At 28.4% G+C, this 17,500-nt stretch overlaps 1 protein-coding gene across 1 annotated transcript in view; it reads left to right on the top strand.

Annotated features, from left to right (window-relative positions):
* LOC100197305 (ATP-binding cassette sub-family F member 3) overlaps window positions 1-17,500 on the top strand; it is a 65,730-nt gene that overhangs the window by 36,187 nt on the left and 12,043 nt on the right. Inside the window, exons 8-14 of the mRNA XM_065800415.1 lie at window positions 11,047-11,093; window positions 12,173-12,312; window positions 12,426-12,481; window positions 14,043-14,159; window positions 14,687-14,770; window positions 15,556-15,632; window positions 15,706-15,750. Coding sequence (XP_065656487.1) covers window positions 11,047-11,093; window positions 12,173-12,312; window positions 12,426-12,481; window positions 14,043-14,159; window positions 14,687-14,770; window positions 15,556-15,632; window positions 15,706-15,750 — 566 coding nt within the window. The remainder of the gene's footprint in view (window positions 1-11,046; window positions 11,094-12,172; window positions 12,313-12,425; window positions 12,482-14,042; window positions 14,160-14,686; window positions 14,771-15,555; window positions 15,633-15,705; window positions 15,751-17,500) is intronic.

The following is a 17,500-nucleotide window of genomic DNA, read 5'->3' as shown; positions in this document are numbered from 1 at the left end:
AAATAAAAATGAAAAAAGTTTATTTAAATAGCGCCTATATATATATAATATATTTAAATATATGCAATATATTTAAATAGCGCTTATTAAAATTGCGCTTATAATGACAATTATGTTATTTAAATTTATTATTTAAATAACATAATTGTCATTTAAACTTTTGTAACAATTATTTTTACATAAACGTCAAAAGTTAATTTGACTTTTTTTAAAATTACTTTCTTCTTTTATTTTACCGCTTATAGTATAATTCAAAAGTTAAAAAATGACGAAAAGTCGCTTACCCAAAATCACTTACTGCTTACGTAATAATCACTCAAGGCATACGTAAATCGCTCTACGCTTAACACCTTAAAACAAGGCTTGATATATGTATGTGTATATATATATCAAGGGCTATTCTAGACCATTTTTGACAGTGCTGACCGTATTTAGTGGCGCCCAAGTTTAGAAATTGAGGACCTTTTTTTTGTATGGCGCCTTTCCATAACAAAAATTTCTTTAAGGAAATACAAATATAGTTTTTTCATTAAAAACTTTATTTCAGGTGTTTCTCTGAGTTTTTCCCTAATTTCCCATATACATTTTGAGAGAGAGATTGAATTTAAAAATTTTTTATTTGTCAAAATATGTTTAATTAAACAGTAGAGTTAGCATAATGTTAAATAAAGAAGTTATATTCGTTAAAAAGTACATCATGCATAAATTAAAATTTAAAATCTCAATGCAAAAGAGCCAATCATTTATTTCTTCTATTTGAAAGTTAAATTCACCATGATATTATATATTCAGATTCACATGATTCATATCATTTTGATTCATATATATCATATTAAATCAATATTATCCCTTAATTGTACCCTGGCTAGTCGAACCATAAGCTAATTCTTACAGTCTATTCGGGTCCATTTGACAAAAAACTATGCTTAACTAAGACTTTTACTTGGAATTGCATAAAATTCCGTTGTTTTTTTTTTTTCAACATCTTTGTTTCCAACAAGGCTGCAAGCAACCACTATTGGAGTTGGAAGTTACTGGAAAAGAAAACATGAAGTTTATAGAGCAAGATAACGATTGACAGACAACTTAAAAGATTGCAAATTATATGAATCAGGAAAGCAAGACAAAGGAAGTGAATTCCAAAAAACTGAACAAGTTAGAGTTTTTAGAGCACTTAGGAATAGTCACAGAAAAAGGATGCGACTTAAGTGAATGACGAGTAACGCGAGAATAAAATTTAGTAGATGGCACAAGAGATGATAGCTCTTTAGAGCAGTGCCTGTTATAGTATTTGTAGAAAAAAGAAAAAAAGCAACATGGCGATCTGATGTTTGGAGGTTGGCTGCAAGAGCAGGTCCAACCATGTTTACAATGCATTTTTGCTCCTTGTATAAAAGAGAAAGGGCATGGAAGATCCGCCCCAGATATGACAACAGTATTCCATACAAGGACAGGTTTGAGATTTATAGAGATAAATAATAGAATCCTGAGCAAGTGGCGAGCACAATAAAGAGATGCAACCTTAGCAGGTGATAATTTTGCAATGGAGTTGATATATCATTTCCAAGAAAGATCGAAAGTAAGAGTTAATCCTAGAAGATGAAGGGTAAGTGACTCAATGAGTACATTACCATTCATAATTATAGGAAGATCTAAATTATTACGGAAATGATTGGCTGAAAAAAATTGAGTTTTATCTGAATTAAAGTTCACCAGCCACTGGGAGCCATGTGCTGTAGCAGAAGTGAGATCCTTTTCAACCTAGATTAGCTCCTCCAAGCAGAGAGTGTTGGTTTTTTATCATGACAAGAATTAATAGGAGTATCATCAGCAAACCTCGAGGACAATTTTTATGCTATGATTGAAAAGGAAGGATTCAATAATCTTAAAGGAATCCCAAACCTCCGAGACATGTGTTCATATTAAAGAGAACGGTAAAAAATGTTTGTGCTAAATTTTTTTGATTAAAACAAAAGAATAAATGAATACCCAAAAAAACTAACTTTTTAATTTTAGTTAAAGCTCGTCTTCTCTGTTTTATTGCAGATAATTTATTCAAGCGCGTTTTATTCCTAAGAGTTTTAGTACATGACGTCATTGTTTTTATTTTGTTTGTGCAAGAGATCGATTAACAAGCAAAAGTCAATGACGTCGTTTAGTCAAACTTTTTGGAATAAAATGCGCTAGAATAAATTATTAAGTCTTATGGTTGCGGCGTATATCACGCTGACTTTTAGGCCTACAATAAATTGGAGAAGGCAAGCATCGACTAAAATAAAAATGTTAGTTTTTCTTGGTATTCATTTATTCTTTTGTTTTAATCAAAAAGATTTAGCCCAAACATTTTTTTCTATCATTCTCTTTAATATGAACACAACATGTCTCAGAGGTTTGGGATCCTTTTAAAGATGTTACCTAATACACCGTAAGAAGAAAGCTTATGGAGAAGACCAGTATGCCAAACTTTATCAAAAGCTTTAGAAATGTCAAGAGTGATAGCCTTATCCTCTCCACCTCTATCTAATGCATAATAAAACCTATCGGTTATTACTGTTAGCAAATCAGTTGTAGAATGAGAAGATCAAAATCCATATTGATGATCAGAAAGTAAGTTATTAGATTCAAGATGAGAGATTTAGTGTTAGTTAGTTAAAGATTCAAAAAACTTGCTTATGATAGGAAGAAGACTAATGGGACGGTAGTTAGACAAGTCAGATTGCTCTCCAGAATTTTTGAAAACAGGGATAACAGATGCCGCTTTCCAGCATGCCGGAAAGTATAAACAACAGCTCCAGAGAACACTTCTGCAAGACTACACTTCTGCAAGACTATGTTGTTCGGACCACAAGCTGTAGAAGAGTCTAAGCAGGAAATCAATTTAGATACAGAAGCTGGAGTGATACAAATGTCAAGCAATGAATCAACCTGTTTGTCGGCTATATCAGGTAGAACGCAACTAGTGGCATCAAGAGATAATATTGATGGAAAGTTCTTAGCAAACAATTCAGCTTTGTCTTTAGGTGAGGTAACAAAATCTGAACCATACAAGAGAGGTGGGATACAGATTTGCCCTTGTTATTGATACTGTTAAAGATTCTCCTAAAGTCATGAGAGCCTAATTTTTGAGATGAAATACGAGATTTCATGACCTGAGAATAGCGGGGTTTAGCCTTAGACAAAATCTTTTTGCAATGGTTTCTAGTAATTGTAAGCAAACGTCTGTTTTCAGGAGAATTGTTTTGCTGATGGAAATTGCAGCAGCACAATGTGAGGTAAACCATTGAGAAGAGTTAGGCTCGACTTGGAATTGTCAAGAGGAATGAAAGGTTCCATGCCAGCTTGAATCCAAAAAGTTATGTAAGAAGCACATTTTTCAGCAGGAAGCACATAAGTGTCAATGTGGAGAAACTGAGCACTGACTAGGATCAGAAACAAGATATAAGTCAAGTTGAGAAGGTAAAGGATTTGGATTGTATGGAAAGCAAGTTGGAAAGTTCACTATTTGAGTTAGAGATTGAGAAAGGCAAAAGTTGTGGGCATTAATGCCTGCAGAGTCACTGACACTAGAATCAAGCCATTCAGTGTGATGAGCATTAAAGTCACCAACAACAATGATATTGGCTGATGGATAAAGAGAGAGGGCTTGGTCAATTTGATCAGAAATAATATCAAAAAGAGTGCAGTCTTGAGATGAAGGAGAGCGATATAGAACAAAGACGATAGAGTGAAGTGGTGCTAAACAAAAGCACATTAAAGAATAGTCTGTGGATTTAAACCTAGTTTCACGACAAATGGGTGAGTACGAATTAAATGCCCAGGCCAAGCATGTGACTATTGGAGTCTTTACGAAATAATGGAAGTTAACCATCAACACTAAGATCCCAAGGTGAGACAGCTGAACTCAAATTAGTCTCACAAAGAGCAAGGTCTGGTGAACTTTGCTAGAGATAAAACTCAACAGAAGAAAAGTTACTTCGGACACCACGAATAATAATTAATGATAGGTTTAGAGAACTTGATGATGATGATGATGATGGTTTTTTGTTTTATAGTTTTTGGTACTTCAGTCATTTTTAAATTTGTTAAACAACTTGTCTCAAAGCATAGAGAGTACTCAATACACTCTTTAATAGCTTTAATAGCTACTTGCTTTTAATAAACCCTAAGCCGTAACTAAGGGTTCCAAATGTAGCCTCAGCAATGCACACTAAAAGTACGAACAGGGACACCACCCATGCATAACATGGCACTGTTAGTACTATAATATTTTACAGCTGTCGATGGAATCAGTCTCTCCGAGAACTACCACAGAGTTCAGGAAACTTGACTACCAGCCGGCCTCAGAACCATAAAACTGAGTTTTAGAGCTATGCCCTCAGGAGTAAATAGAACGAGAGGCCTAGTCATAAAAATAGAGACTCAAACAAAACCCATGCATTGAGTCAAGAAGATCCAGAATTCGTTATGTCTCAAATGTTTTTTTTTTTAATTTTTAAAAGTGTAACCAATTGATGCCATAATGTAACATAACTAAATCTAAATTCAAGACTTAACTAAAATATGTCTTAAACATAGATTTTTGTAATGTTATGTTATGTCTCAATTGACATAACATAACCTTTAAAAAAAAAAAAAGACGTGATAAAACGTAAAATTATTTATAGTTGTGGCGTATATTAATTACGTTTAAAATACGTCACAAATATAAATAATTTTACGTTTAACCGAAACATAACGCGAGGTAAAACAATTCTAAAATGTTTTACGTCACGTTATGTCTCTGTTGGTTATACTTTTAAAGGTAATATATTACCTCACACCCTAACCCTGACTTATTAATAAGTACTTATAAGTTTTTTAATTTTTTAATGTACTTTTTTTTTTAACTTTTTGGTTACGTTACTTTTAAAGCTTTAAAAGTTGTATTTACCTTTAAGAAGTCTTTTTTAAAAACCCACAAGCTTGGGTTAATTTTTTTTTTAAATATTTTTGGTTACAAAAATTTTGACAAATGTGTTATTGAGTTTTCGATAATCAAGTACATAAATAATTAAATATATAAATAATATTGTTAATAAAACAATTCTGTTAAATACCGTAACTCATAAGTTACGATATTTAACAATGCGTCTGTTGAGACATTTGTAACTAAAAAATATTTTTTTAAAAACTGCTAGTTATCATTGTTTATTTTAATTGTAAAATAGATTCGTCTTAATTAGTTACTTTTTTTTTTTGTAACTAATTTGTCACAAAAAAAAAAAGTTTCAATTTGCAAAGTTATGTCTCAGTTATTTTATTTAAACTTATAAAGGTGCATGTTTTGAAAAGTGTAAACTGAAACGTAACTTAACGTTTAAAAAAATCTATATTTGAAATGTATTTTAACTACGTCTCATATCTAGATTTTGTTACGTTACATTACTTTTTTTTTTTTGGTAAATAATGCAAGCGTAATACTTCACAAGATTTTATAAAGCCACAAGCAAAAATGTATATAAAATGTCAACCTTTCTTATGATATAATTATCATATCATGCACATTAATTAGCTAAAGCCAATTAAGTGTGTAGTTCGCACTTTCTGTGCAATATCTGTCCACACTCTCTAATCTTTCTGACATGAATCTGTTACTCAATCATGGCTCTTTTTACATCTTTATCTTTCTCTAGATACATTGCTCTCTCTGTATATATAAAAAAAATATAAAAATAATTAAAAGGATACCATAGGTTACAATGTTGCTATGTAACATTTTGCATGTAACGTTACATTACAGTGTTAGGCATTGTTACGTAACAATGTTACGTCTCGGTTACGTAAAGATAATGGACATTTTGCACATAATGTTACGTTACAGTGTTATGTATTGTAACATAACGTGTTATGTCTTGGTTACATAAAAATAACTGACATTTTGCACGTAACGTAACAAATCTCGTTTACGTTACAATACATAACTTTATAATGTTATAGGGGTAACCTTTATGTCAGACACTTTTCAAAAGTCTGACATGGAGAGCTTTGCTTAATTCGTTAAGTCTGACAAAATATAAATCTCTTCAAAGTTCAAGTTAACAGTATTCTACTGTCTATTATTATTTGTTATATGTTTATTGAAACTTTGGAAAGCATGCATAAACAACAAACGAATTATTATGTCACTAGTTTCATGCCTTCATGGTTTTTATTGATGTAACAAACCCATTTCTACAAATATGCGTCTGTATATAAGTTATTTTATATATATATATATATGTATATATATATATATATATATATATATATATATATATATATATATATATATATATATATATATATATATATATATATATATATATATAGTGTATATATTTACACTAGTATATATTATTAAGCATCTGCGTCTTTTCGTATCCTCTCGGAAGTTCGGTTTGACATGGTTCAAAATGATAATTTTCGTTTTGTGCCGTTTTTACAAAACAAAAAAACATAACGTTTTGTATCGTATTTTTACGAAACACGAAAATATGGTTTCGTATTGTTATTTACGAAACTAAATAAATTTGTTTTGTTTCGTATTGGGTTTTACGGAGCATTTCATAATTCCCCACCCCAAACAGATATTTCACGATTCCCACTTAAGAAAATTTGCAAATGTTAATACGACATTATAATTCAATAAAAAAAGATGATAACAAAGAAGTTGTTAACTGTAGGTAGGTTTTACTGTAATAATTTGTTAACTTTAAGTTTATCTAAATATAAATTGTATATTTATATGTATATAAACTCGCATCAAGAGTTTGCAATCTTTGTTTGAATGAAATATTTCAAATTCTATTATATAAAGGAGAGAACCTACTAAATACTTATATAAACCTCTGATTAAAAACTAATAAATAAATATTGATATAAAAATTGAGTTAATCTCCTTTTTATTGTAAAACTAAAAAATTTATTGTCAAATTTTAAGTTTATTGTGAAATATATTTATTATATATTAACATGAATTTAGAAGAGAGAATTCAAATTTAGTAAGTCTAAATAAAACTAATTTCTTGTAATGGTCGAAAGTGTCTGCCTAAATTGGTACAATATAAAAGTAAATTATTTTTTTATTTTATGCTAACCCTAACTGTCGTAAAAATATTAGTATTTCTCATAAAACTAAGAAATTTCTTGTTTGTCTTGTTTTTTACCATTTTATTTCAGAAAAGGTTAAACCCTTCTTTTGTTTCGTACCGGTTTTTACAAAACAAGAAATTATTGTTTCGATTTGTACCGTGTTTTTCACGAAACAAGAAAATTTTGTTTTGTACCATTATTTGCAAAATTGTATAAAAATTGTTTCGTTTTGTACCGGTTTAATCAAAATAATATTTTATATAATTTTGTCTTGTACCGTTTTGAGATGTAGATGTTTATATATTATATTACAGTGTTGTACAAATTAATTGCATCAAACATTTTTTTTTTTTTTTTTGTTATTGTTTTATTCTACGTTTTCTTTAATTTAACTGTGATTAAAAGAAAAAGTAAATAATCAGATGATCAGAGATGAACGCTACACCAAGAAAAGATTAAAATTATTAACTTTACTTCATTAATCTGATAAATCTCAACAGGAAATAGCCACATTATGTTCAGTTCAAGTTACCAATTAATGAATGATTTAGCTACATATGACATCCTATATCTGCTCAAGTACTGTGTGGAGGAGGTTGAAAGCTGTTAAAAGGTTTGCCAGAAAACTTTCTAAAAAACCATTACTTACAGATGCCATGAAGAAGCATCTTTCTTGGGCCAAGGATTAAAAAAAGTAGACTAAAGAAAAATGGAGGACAAAATGCAGTTGTTAAATTTACAGTTATTTTATTTTTGAATAGTCATACTATTTTTAAAAACTGAAGATTAATGTTTTCTTAATTGAAGAGACTTGATAATCACTAATTTGTTTTCTTTAATATCAGACTTGATAATGGTTAATTTGTTTTTTTTATTGATTGCAGGTTTTATTTTCGGATAAATTACATTTCGAAGTGTAAACCCAGTGATCAAAGTTTGTTTGTAGCTCTAATGGTGAACCTATAAGACCTGGACACATTAAACAATATGCCAAGTATTTAGAAATAAAGATGTTTTTGGGTTGTTTCTCTGCTGTTGAACCAGGAGCACTCTACCCAGTTACTGGGATGATAAACTCTGATACTTACATTAAGGTTCTGCAAACACATTTATTTCCAAAGATGTTAAATGCATTTCTAAATGGAAATGTAATATTGCAGCAGGATTTAGCCATATGTCATTCATCCAAAAAAGTCAAGAAATTAATGGTAAAAAATAATATTAAAACACTTTAATGGCCTGGCAACTCCCCAGATCTCAATCCATTTGAGAATCTGTGGGCAATTATAAAAAAAAGACTGCGAAAACATGACTGCACAACTAAAACTAAGCTTACGACCACTAAAGCATGTACACGAAATAAATGTGAAAGTAGAAAAACAACTAAAAAAAAGTACTCCTCAATTTTTATTTCGAACCAAGTAATAATTTTAATACAAAAATATAAGAAGATCAAATATTAGAAAAAAAAATTAATTATTCCTGTGGGAATCTAATAAAATTTCAAGCTTTTGCTTTAGTGGTACCCATAAGCTTGCGCACAGAATAAGAATCAAAACTATTTGATGCTTTTTTAAATGATATTTTAATATTTTTAATGTTTCTGCAAAGCTTTTTTGTTTTTTTCATTTTTCTTTTAATAATAGCCCAGTACTTTTCAATAACTCTCAATTCTGGGCAGTTTGGAGGATTTTCTGTTTAGGCACAAATTTCACATTATTCTTTTTATACCATTCCATAGCTAGTTTACAATAATGAATTGAAGCTAAATCAGGCCAGAACACAGGTCAGTTATTGTGTGATTTAATGAAAGGTAAAAGGCGTTTTTGTAAACATTCTTTAACATATATTTGACCAGAAAGTGTGGAATGAGAAATATAAGGTGCTTATTTTTTGCCACAACTGCAAATAGCTTTCCAAATCAAAGCTTTTTTAGCAAACTTGTCATGTTTTGTGTATTTAAATTTCTTATCTGCTTTTCCTCTATATTTGGCAATATAATGAACAACACCAGGAATTTTTTGATGATCGTACTTGATATAATTTCATCGTCTTCAATAATACAGAAATTTTTAGAAATAAAATTGTCATACAACTTTCTGCCGCGGGTTTTTGTTCTTTTTTGTTGAGTTTCAGAATGGTTGGACACTTTTTGTGCTTTGAAAGAATGAAAACAATGTTTGTTTCTAACTTTTGCAACAAAACTATGAGAAAATCCATATATTTTTGCGCGTTCCCTTAGTGAAAGAAAAAGAAATTATGTTTGAAAAAAGAAAGTTGAATTCTTTATTCAAACATAAATGGTATCTAGACTCGATTCTGATTCGTTTAGCCTTGCTGGATGATGGCATTGCACTCAAAAAAAAGGAAAAAATTGCTGCTTCAATTTTATTATGTCACAATTTAAAGCAAAAAGTAAACAGAATAAAGACATGAAAGAGTATTAACATTTGAACTAAACATAGCCCTTAGCTTAGCTCCATTTTTTTGATGAATTCTCCTGGGTATAGTTTGAGGTGATTGGAATAGATAAAAAATGAGTTCAGAACAGGCTGACCTTGCCACTTAATCATCATTAAAGGCAAGGTATTGGCACACTTGATTATCATTAAAGATCATTTTCTAAATTTTTGCAAAAAAAAAATATTTTGTGTAAATTATCATGCTGAAAGAGCTATTAAATGATGAATAAAATGTTCACTGCTACAGAGATGAGGAAGAAAAACAAAATAGACTTAATGCTGTGGATAAATTTTGTTCAATTTTTAAAGCATCAGACACCAAAACCGAGAAAATCATTATGCAAGTATTAAGCAAGAAAAGAATAACAGATAGATTATTAAGCATATGCTTCAAAATACAGAAGATAAATTGAATATTAGTATTAATCAAAACAAGAAATAAGTTACAAAAAATTAAAAACTTTTTCTAAAATAATAAATTAAAATTAAACTGTTATTGTGATGTCGAACAATGTGATTATATATAAGTCATGTAAGTGTAGAATTGTTATGTGTTTTTTTATTAAATCCGTGTTAAAAAAAATTTTATTTTGAGTATTTTTTTTGCAGAATCTCTTTTTAGTTTTAACAACAATTATAAAAAACTAGGATACACTATCTAACAAAAAAATAGTACCATTATAAGCACATTTTTAAAAAAGATTGAGATTTACTTTGTGCTTAAAGTCAAATCACTTGGGAACTACCTGAGGCATTTTCAGAGTATTTTGACCCTTGCGCACTAGAAAATGTCAATATTTTTGGAAATTATTTTTTTGTAAACATATTTTTTTAATATTTGCACCAAATATGACTTTTCGTGTATTTGCATTCGAAATATTTTATTTTTTCGAACACTCCACCTTGAAAACCTACCTTGCGGTATAATATTCTATAAAACTTTATAAAAATCATATGATCGATAAGAAATGCCTAATTTAAAATAGGCATTCTTATATCGCCAAAGCAAATGTATAAAATATATATCAATATAAAAATCCTGAAATTTGTTAAAAACAAGTTACACTAATAAAATTTAAATACTTTTGATTGAACTCCTGAAAAAATTTTATTTAGAGTAAGTCCAAAATTGCTCTAAATGTAAATGTAATTAGTTTTGCTCAAGCTGCCAAACAGTGCATCCTTTTACTGTAACTGTTTCTTTGTGTTCGAGAAACAATCTAGTTTTTCCCATAACCCATCAATGCTTTGAAATTCTCTCCTATCTTCATGTTTTCCTGACTCAAACAATTCACAGTTTTTTAAGTCTTCTTTCAACTGATTTCTTGTTTTCTATTTTCTTTTTTATACTTTTTGTTAATTTCCAACTTTATTAGTGGTTGGTTTGCAGTCTTGTTAAGAATTTATTTGGAAAAAAAAAGTTATTGTTTTGTACTTTCAAATTTTTTATTTTTTTATATTTTTTATTTTATAGATTTATCAAAAGCTGTCGGATATCGATGCTGAACGTGCTCCTTCGAGGTTGTTGAATATTTTAATTAGTATTTGTTAAATATAAAATGATTGTCTTATGTTTTATTTATTATTTGTTAACAATTAAATTTAAGAACACAGTAAAATCTGATAAAATATGGTCTGATAAAATTGGTTATGTATTTAATATTTGAGATAGATACAAAAAAGTTCTTTTTTGTATTAATGTCAATTTATTAATGTCAATCAAAAATCAAGTAAAAAGCTAATTAAAAAATGTAATGTTAAATTTGGGTTTTTCCTTTTGCAGTTTTTTTTTTTTTTTTGCAATTAATAAAAATAGTTTTGAAAAAAAGTGATAAAATAAGTTGATTTTAAAAAGAGGAATTTGATTTAAAAAATATACAATTTAAAAAAATGTTCTTGGATAAAAATTATTACTTTAAATATTATTTTTAAATATGTTACTATTATTTTAGAGATGTGAATTCAAACTTTATAAAAAGTTTTTTCAATAGAAATGTTTCCTAATTCTCTAGGGGCTTTCATTGCTCAGTCTAGTTCAAGCACCACAGATTATCTGCATCAAATATAAAAATAAAATAAAAAATAATTACTTAAAATATTATATTTAAGTCTAGTGCAATTCAACTTAGTATTGTTTATTAAAAATCCTGGTTTCTAAAATAATACTCTTAATATTTTTTTATAATAGCAATAGCATTAAAATGTAACTGGAAAAAGCTATCACTAAATGTTTTTTTTTAATGTTTATTTTTTTAAATTTAATTAATTTTACTTAATTATTAATATATAAATATGTATGCATGTATACTATTATATATATATATGTATGTATACATGTATACTTTTATACGTATAATTTACTTATACATACTTACTAAGTAGCTTGTTATCCACTTCTTATTAGTAAAATTAGATTTAAAAGCTGTATTTTAAAATTCTACTGTTTACCAACACATAATTAGTGGTTAATCAACAATGCCCTTTGATTTGTTGAAATACTTGAATGGGGGTGGGAGGCAACTAAGCATTGGTCTTTTTGTCTAATTAACTTTTTGAAAATTTGTACTGAAAAGTGTATATAATTTTATGTTTATATATAGAGCATCACTAATACTTCATGGTCTTGGCTTCAGCACTGAAATGCAGCAGATGAAAACTAAAGAATTTTCTGGAGGTTGGAGGATGAGACTTGCATTGGCTAGAGCTATTTTTATTGTACCAGATCTCTTGTTACTTGATGGTAAGATAATTTAAATTTGCTTTGCTTATTGTGAGTCATAATGTGTATGCATTTGTAATAATTAGCAAATTTTATTTTTTGTTCTATTGGTGATTTTACTTTATAATTTTTAGAACCTACAAACATGTTAGACATAAAAGCAATTTTGTGGCTCGAAGATTATTTACAAGTATTTCCGCTGTATTAATAATTATTTGTTTTATTGCAATATATTATTTGTTTTTTATTTTCTCTCTAACATTTTTTTAACAGGTATTACTACTTGAATAATCGTGTATTACACTCAGTTTAATTACGTTAGTTATATTTATTTTATTTTCACAATATGTTTATGTTTGAGCATATTGTGGGCTCAAGATTAACAAACCACCCTACAACTCAAAGATAAAAATATTATATCAGTAAATGATTCAGGCTGTAATATACTTATGATATCTAAACAGCCTTTCAAACAAAGTTATGATTTAAAATTTATTATATATAAGTGTGTATGCATAATAAAACAGCTATCTGTGAGGGCTATAAAATAAAACAGCTATCTGTGAGTATTCAAAATAATTTTATTCTAAAATTTTTTAAATCTCATAGCATGAGACAGCAATTTTTTCTTTTAAATATTACAATGGAAAAAGCTGGATATTGTGTAGTGATAATATCTTTTTTTCTTTTGGAAGGTTTATCAGCAACAGAATTTTTTTTTTTAAATGTAGTGACCTTGTAGTGAGCGTTAAAAAATGCAAAAACAACACCTGAAAGTCTATGATATTGTTTGTAAAGATCCAAGTTTGACTAAGCATAAAATTGCTGATACCATAGACATCTCAGATGACAAATAGCAAACTGTTGACTGTAGTAGGAGAACCTTATATGGTATCAAAATTTAAAGGTCACATGCAAATGGTGGAGTAAGCTATGAAGTAGGTTATAAAAGAAAACCAGAAAGTAAAAGTTACAAAGGGACATGATTTTACCATAGAAATAATGGAGAAGCGAACTATATGTCCAAAACTGCAATCCGAAAAGAATTTTTTTCAAAATAGTCAAATATCTTATATTTCCACTAACATTTTGAGTTGTTCGAGTTCACTAAAGTGTGTTATACAACTTAATTAGAGTAAAAATATGTTCTATAAAAATTTCATAATTCCTGCTAAGTATTGCTAATTTTATTATAAATAAAGTTTTCTTTTTAAAGCAAAATAAAAAAAATTGAATGTACCTTCTTGTTTCTTTATGGAGTTGTTTTTCACTGGGATAGAAAAAGTTCCATCCCAGTGAAGTTTCTTGGAGTTTAAAAGTTATAATCAGGAACAGCTGACTCAGAAGAATAAAATAATGCATTAACCTTTTGCAGCTATTGAATCTTGAGAAAATATGCATTGGTGCAAATTATTATTAAGAATTTAAAAAATTGTTTATAATAATTTTAAAAATCATTTAAGAAAAATTCCATTGGTGTAATTAATATTTCTTAGGCCAGAGAGTATTAAGATTTTCAAAAGTTGTAGATCTCAAAAACTTTGTAATGTTATCTTCCATATGGATGGTGTCCCTTTATGTATATGTATATATAAATAAAGTAAAAGTGACCCCATGCTTAGAAATTGTAACTTTAGGTAAATGGGATGTGTGTGTGTTTGTGTGTGTTATCATATATGCGTTTTATTTGTGTATTAAATTAACTTGAATTTTATACTTCTGAAAATCGATCAAAATAAATTTATTTTTAGACATGGCCAACCACTATACTTGTAGTCTCTCATGACAGAATGTTCTTAGATGCTGTTTCCACTGATATTGTTTATTTGCACTCAAAAACATTACATGCTTACAAAGGAAACTATACGGTAAGTTGATATTAAACAACTTTACTCAGTACTGTTTTATCTTGATTGTACATTTAGAAATTGTGCCTTTTAGTATCACATTTAATTTTTTTTCTTTTTTTAACCACAAAGTAAATCAAAAATACCATCAAAATTCTTTTGTTTACAATGACTGTAAGAAAAAATTATTTTTAATATATATTTAATGTTGCTATAGCAAATTGTCAAAAAACCTGACAAAATCTTATATTCACATGTTCAAACCCAATGTTTTATTTAAAACAAAAATTAGTTTGATAAAAATAGAAAATTATAAAATCTAAAGTATATAAAATTTTCTTAAACATTTTTTAATTTAAGATATTTTACTTTTTTTAATAACATTTTTAATAACCTAATAATAAATAAAATGAAATAGGATTATAAATAATATCGGTAATATAATGATAAATAAAAACCAAAAACTAAATAATATATAAATATTGAATTTTTTTTTTAAAAAAAACACTATTAATGTAATATTTTTAAGAAATTTTTTTGATTTTTAGCAATTTGAGAAAACAAGAGATGAAAAGCTAAAAAACCAACAACGAGAGTATGAAGCTCAAAAACAATATAGAGAACATTTACAAGTATGTTTTTTGTTGTTGTTGTTAAGTTGTGAAGCTGTCATGTGTAAATTTATAATAAAATATTTGTATAATATGTATAATATCCGCAGACAGATAATATATTAATATATAATGCAACTTTTATTAAAGAAGCTACCGGGGTTGAAAGCGACCAAGGTCAGGGTCGGGTTTGGTAAATTATAGCCAGGGCGGGGGTTGGATTTGTGACCAGGGCTGCATAAACATTTATACAATCTAAAGAATATTTTTTTAATTCAAAATTCATGTTGTATTTTGTATATAAATGCATATATAAACATCATTATGATCATCATAATCATCATTGCCATCGTCATCATTATTATCATCGTCATCAGGCTTAAGCCTTCCTTATTTACGCTGTTTCTCTAATATAAACAATCTAGAGCATTTTCTTTCCTTAACTAAAGCTCATTCATACAATATGTAAGGCACTCTCTTTAAATTTTCTTACTTCTACCTTTACCATTTAATCCTGAAGCTGCTACCTCTCTACATGCTGATACCTAAATCATATAATATATAAATGTATGCCAGTATTTAATAAATAGAAAAGGTAAATATAAAATTATAATAAATATAGTATTATAAATTTTTTTTCTAGCCCCGGGTATCAAACTCTGCTAAATCTTATAATTTTGTCAGGGCCGGGTTTGCAAAAAGTCTCATTTTTAGCCGGGGCTGGGGCTCCGGTCACATCCTACTTGTGTTCTTACTAAAATTAAAATAAAAGCTTCATACTAAAATTTATATATATTTTTAAATAGGCTTATGTAGACAGATGGAGAGTTAATGCAAACCGTGCTTCGCAGGCTCAAAGCAAACTTAAAATTTTAGAAAAGTTGTAAGTATTTGGAAATTGTTCTATTTTCTGTGTTGGTACTCAAAAAAGATTTATTGAAATTTATTTTTTCTAGACCTGACCTTGAACCTGTTGAAATGGATGTTGAGGTTGATTTAAGGTAAACTTGAAATATTTTTAATTTTTAATTTTTTGAAATTTGTTTCATTTAATGTGATTCGTTTTTTTTATTATTTATATTTCTAATCTTTTATTCATTTCGATAAGATAATGTAGTTCTGTTACAGATTAGATTTATTGAAATTAAATGAGCTGATTTTGCTCAATATTTTCAACAAAAAAAAGAGTAAAACCAGGTCAAACCGCACAGTTATCAATAAAAATAAAACAACTTTTTTTTTTTCTTTTCTTTTTTTTTATTAGATAAGTAATAAAAACTACATAAGATAATATAAATATATGTTAAAAAAATAATAATAAAGTTACTGAAAATATTAAACGTAAAGAAAATTTTTTTTGTGGTTTTAGGCAACATTCTAATAAAACGACACATTTATCAAAGTGTGGTTTTATTAGAATGTTGCCTAAAAGCGCAAAAAAGATTTTTTCTTTACATTTAAATTTTTAGTAACTTTATTATTATTTTTTTAACATATATTTATATTATTTTATGTAGTTTTTTATTGCCTATCTAATAAAAAAAAAAGAAAAAGAAAAAAAAAAAGGTTATTTAATTTTTATTGATAACTGTGCGGTTTGACCTGGTTTTACTCACACTTGAACATTGAAATTTTTAAGTTTTTTTTACTAATTTTTTTTAAAAAAACTTATAATTTAAGAAACTATATTAAAGTTTTAACATTTTTTGCGAAATAAAAATCTAGTTTCAACTATATATTTCTTTGGTATCCATCGAATTCTCGCATTTCAGCATTTCTGTGTGTAATTGTACTCTACACTTTTTACATTTTGCAACTTTTAATCGTTTGGCTGCTAGTACTTATTCTTTGTTATTGTTTTGCTGAGGTTGCTCAGCATTGTCATGCTCAGGCATTTGAGTACTTGGCATAGAGAGTCTATGCGTTGCGTTAAGATTAGCAACTTTTATGGCTTCCTTTGTTGCTTTTTCTTCATCTTTTTGTTTAAGAAACTTGATCACATTTTCTTTGGTAATACATTTTTTGCCAAGTTTTGACATGTTGCACTGCTTCGATTTCTTAACATGCGATTAATTTCCGGCTTGAAAAAACTGCTTCAACTCTATCTTGATACTGTTTTTGCAACGCTCAACACATGCTTGATACCTATCAAAACTTGAAGCTGGTGTAGTTGAGAAAAATGGTAATCGGTGTGTAGTTGGAGTTAGTGCTGCGGCGGCTGTTGAAGATGATGAAGCTGTGTCTGAGCAAGATGGTGTAGGTGCTGCGGAGGTTGCTAAAGTTGAAGAAGGTAGATTAAACATTGTGTGATTGCTAATGCCTTATGATTTATGTTGTTTTTATTAAGCGGAAATAAGCCAGTGTACTGGAAACCAGCAATTGCATGCAAGCGTGTAAAATATTTACCACTCTCGTTCGGCAATTTGAGGACGGTGGAAAATTTTGTTTATCTAAATTCTTACATTTTGAGTCTTTGTAATACTTTGTAAGAATTTCTTTCCAAGCTTGTTTGATATGACAACAGGTACCTCTATTCAATGGTTGTAATAAATGTGAAGAATGCTCTGGTAGACAAATCAAGATTATATTGTGTTTTTTGCGCAGCAATACCGCTTCCAAAGCTATGTGAGTTGTATGCCCAATTAATATTAAAATATGAATACCACCATTTGCTCAGTTTCGGGTATAAATACTTCTTCCAGCCATTCAATAAACGTATTGTGCTTCATCCAACCTGATTTTGAAATTGAA

Source organism: Hydra vulgaris, chromosome 06, assembly GCF_038396675.1.
Source record: "Hydra vulgaris chromosome 06, alternate assembly HydraT2T_AEP".
NCBI lineage: Eukaryota > Metazoa > Cnidaria > Hydrozoa > Anthoathecata > Hydridae > Hydra > Hydra vulgaris.
This window is presented reverse-complemented; position numbering and strand designations above follow the sequence as displayed.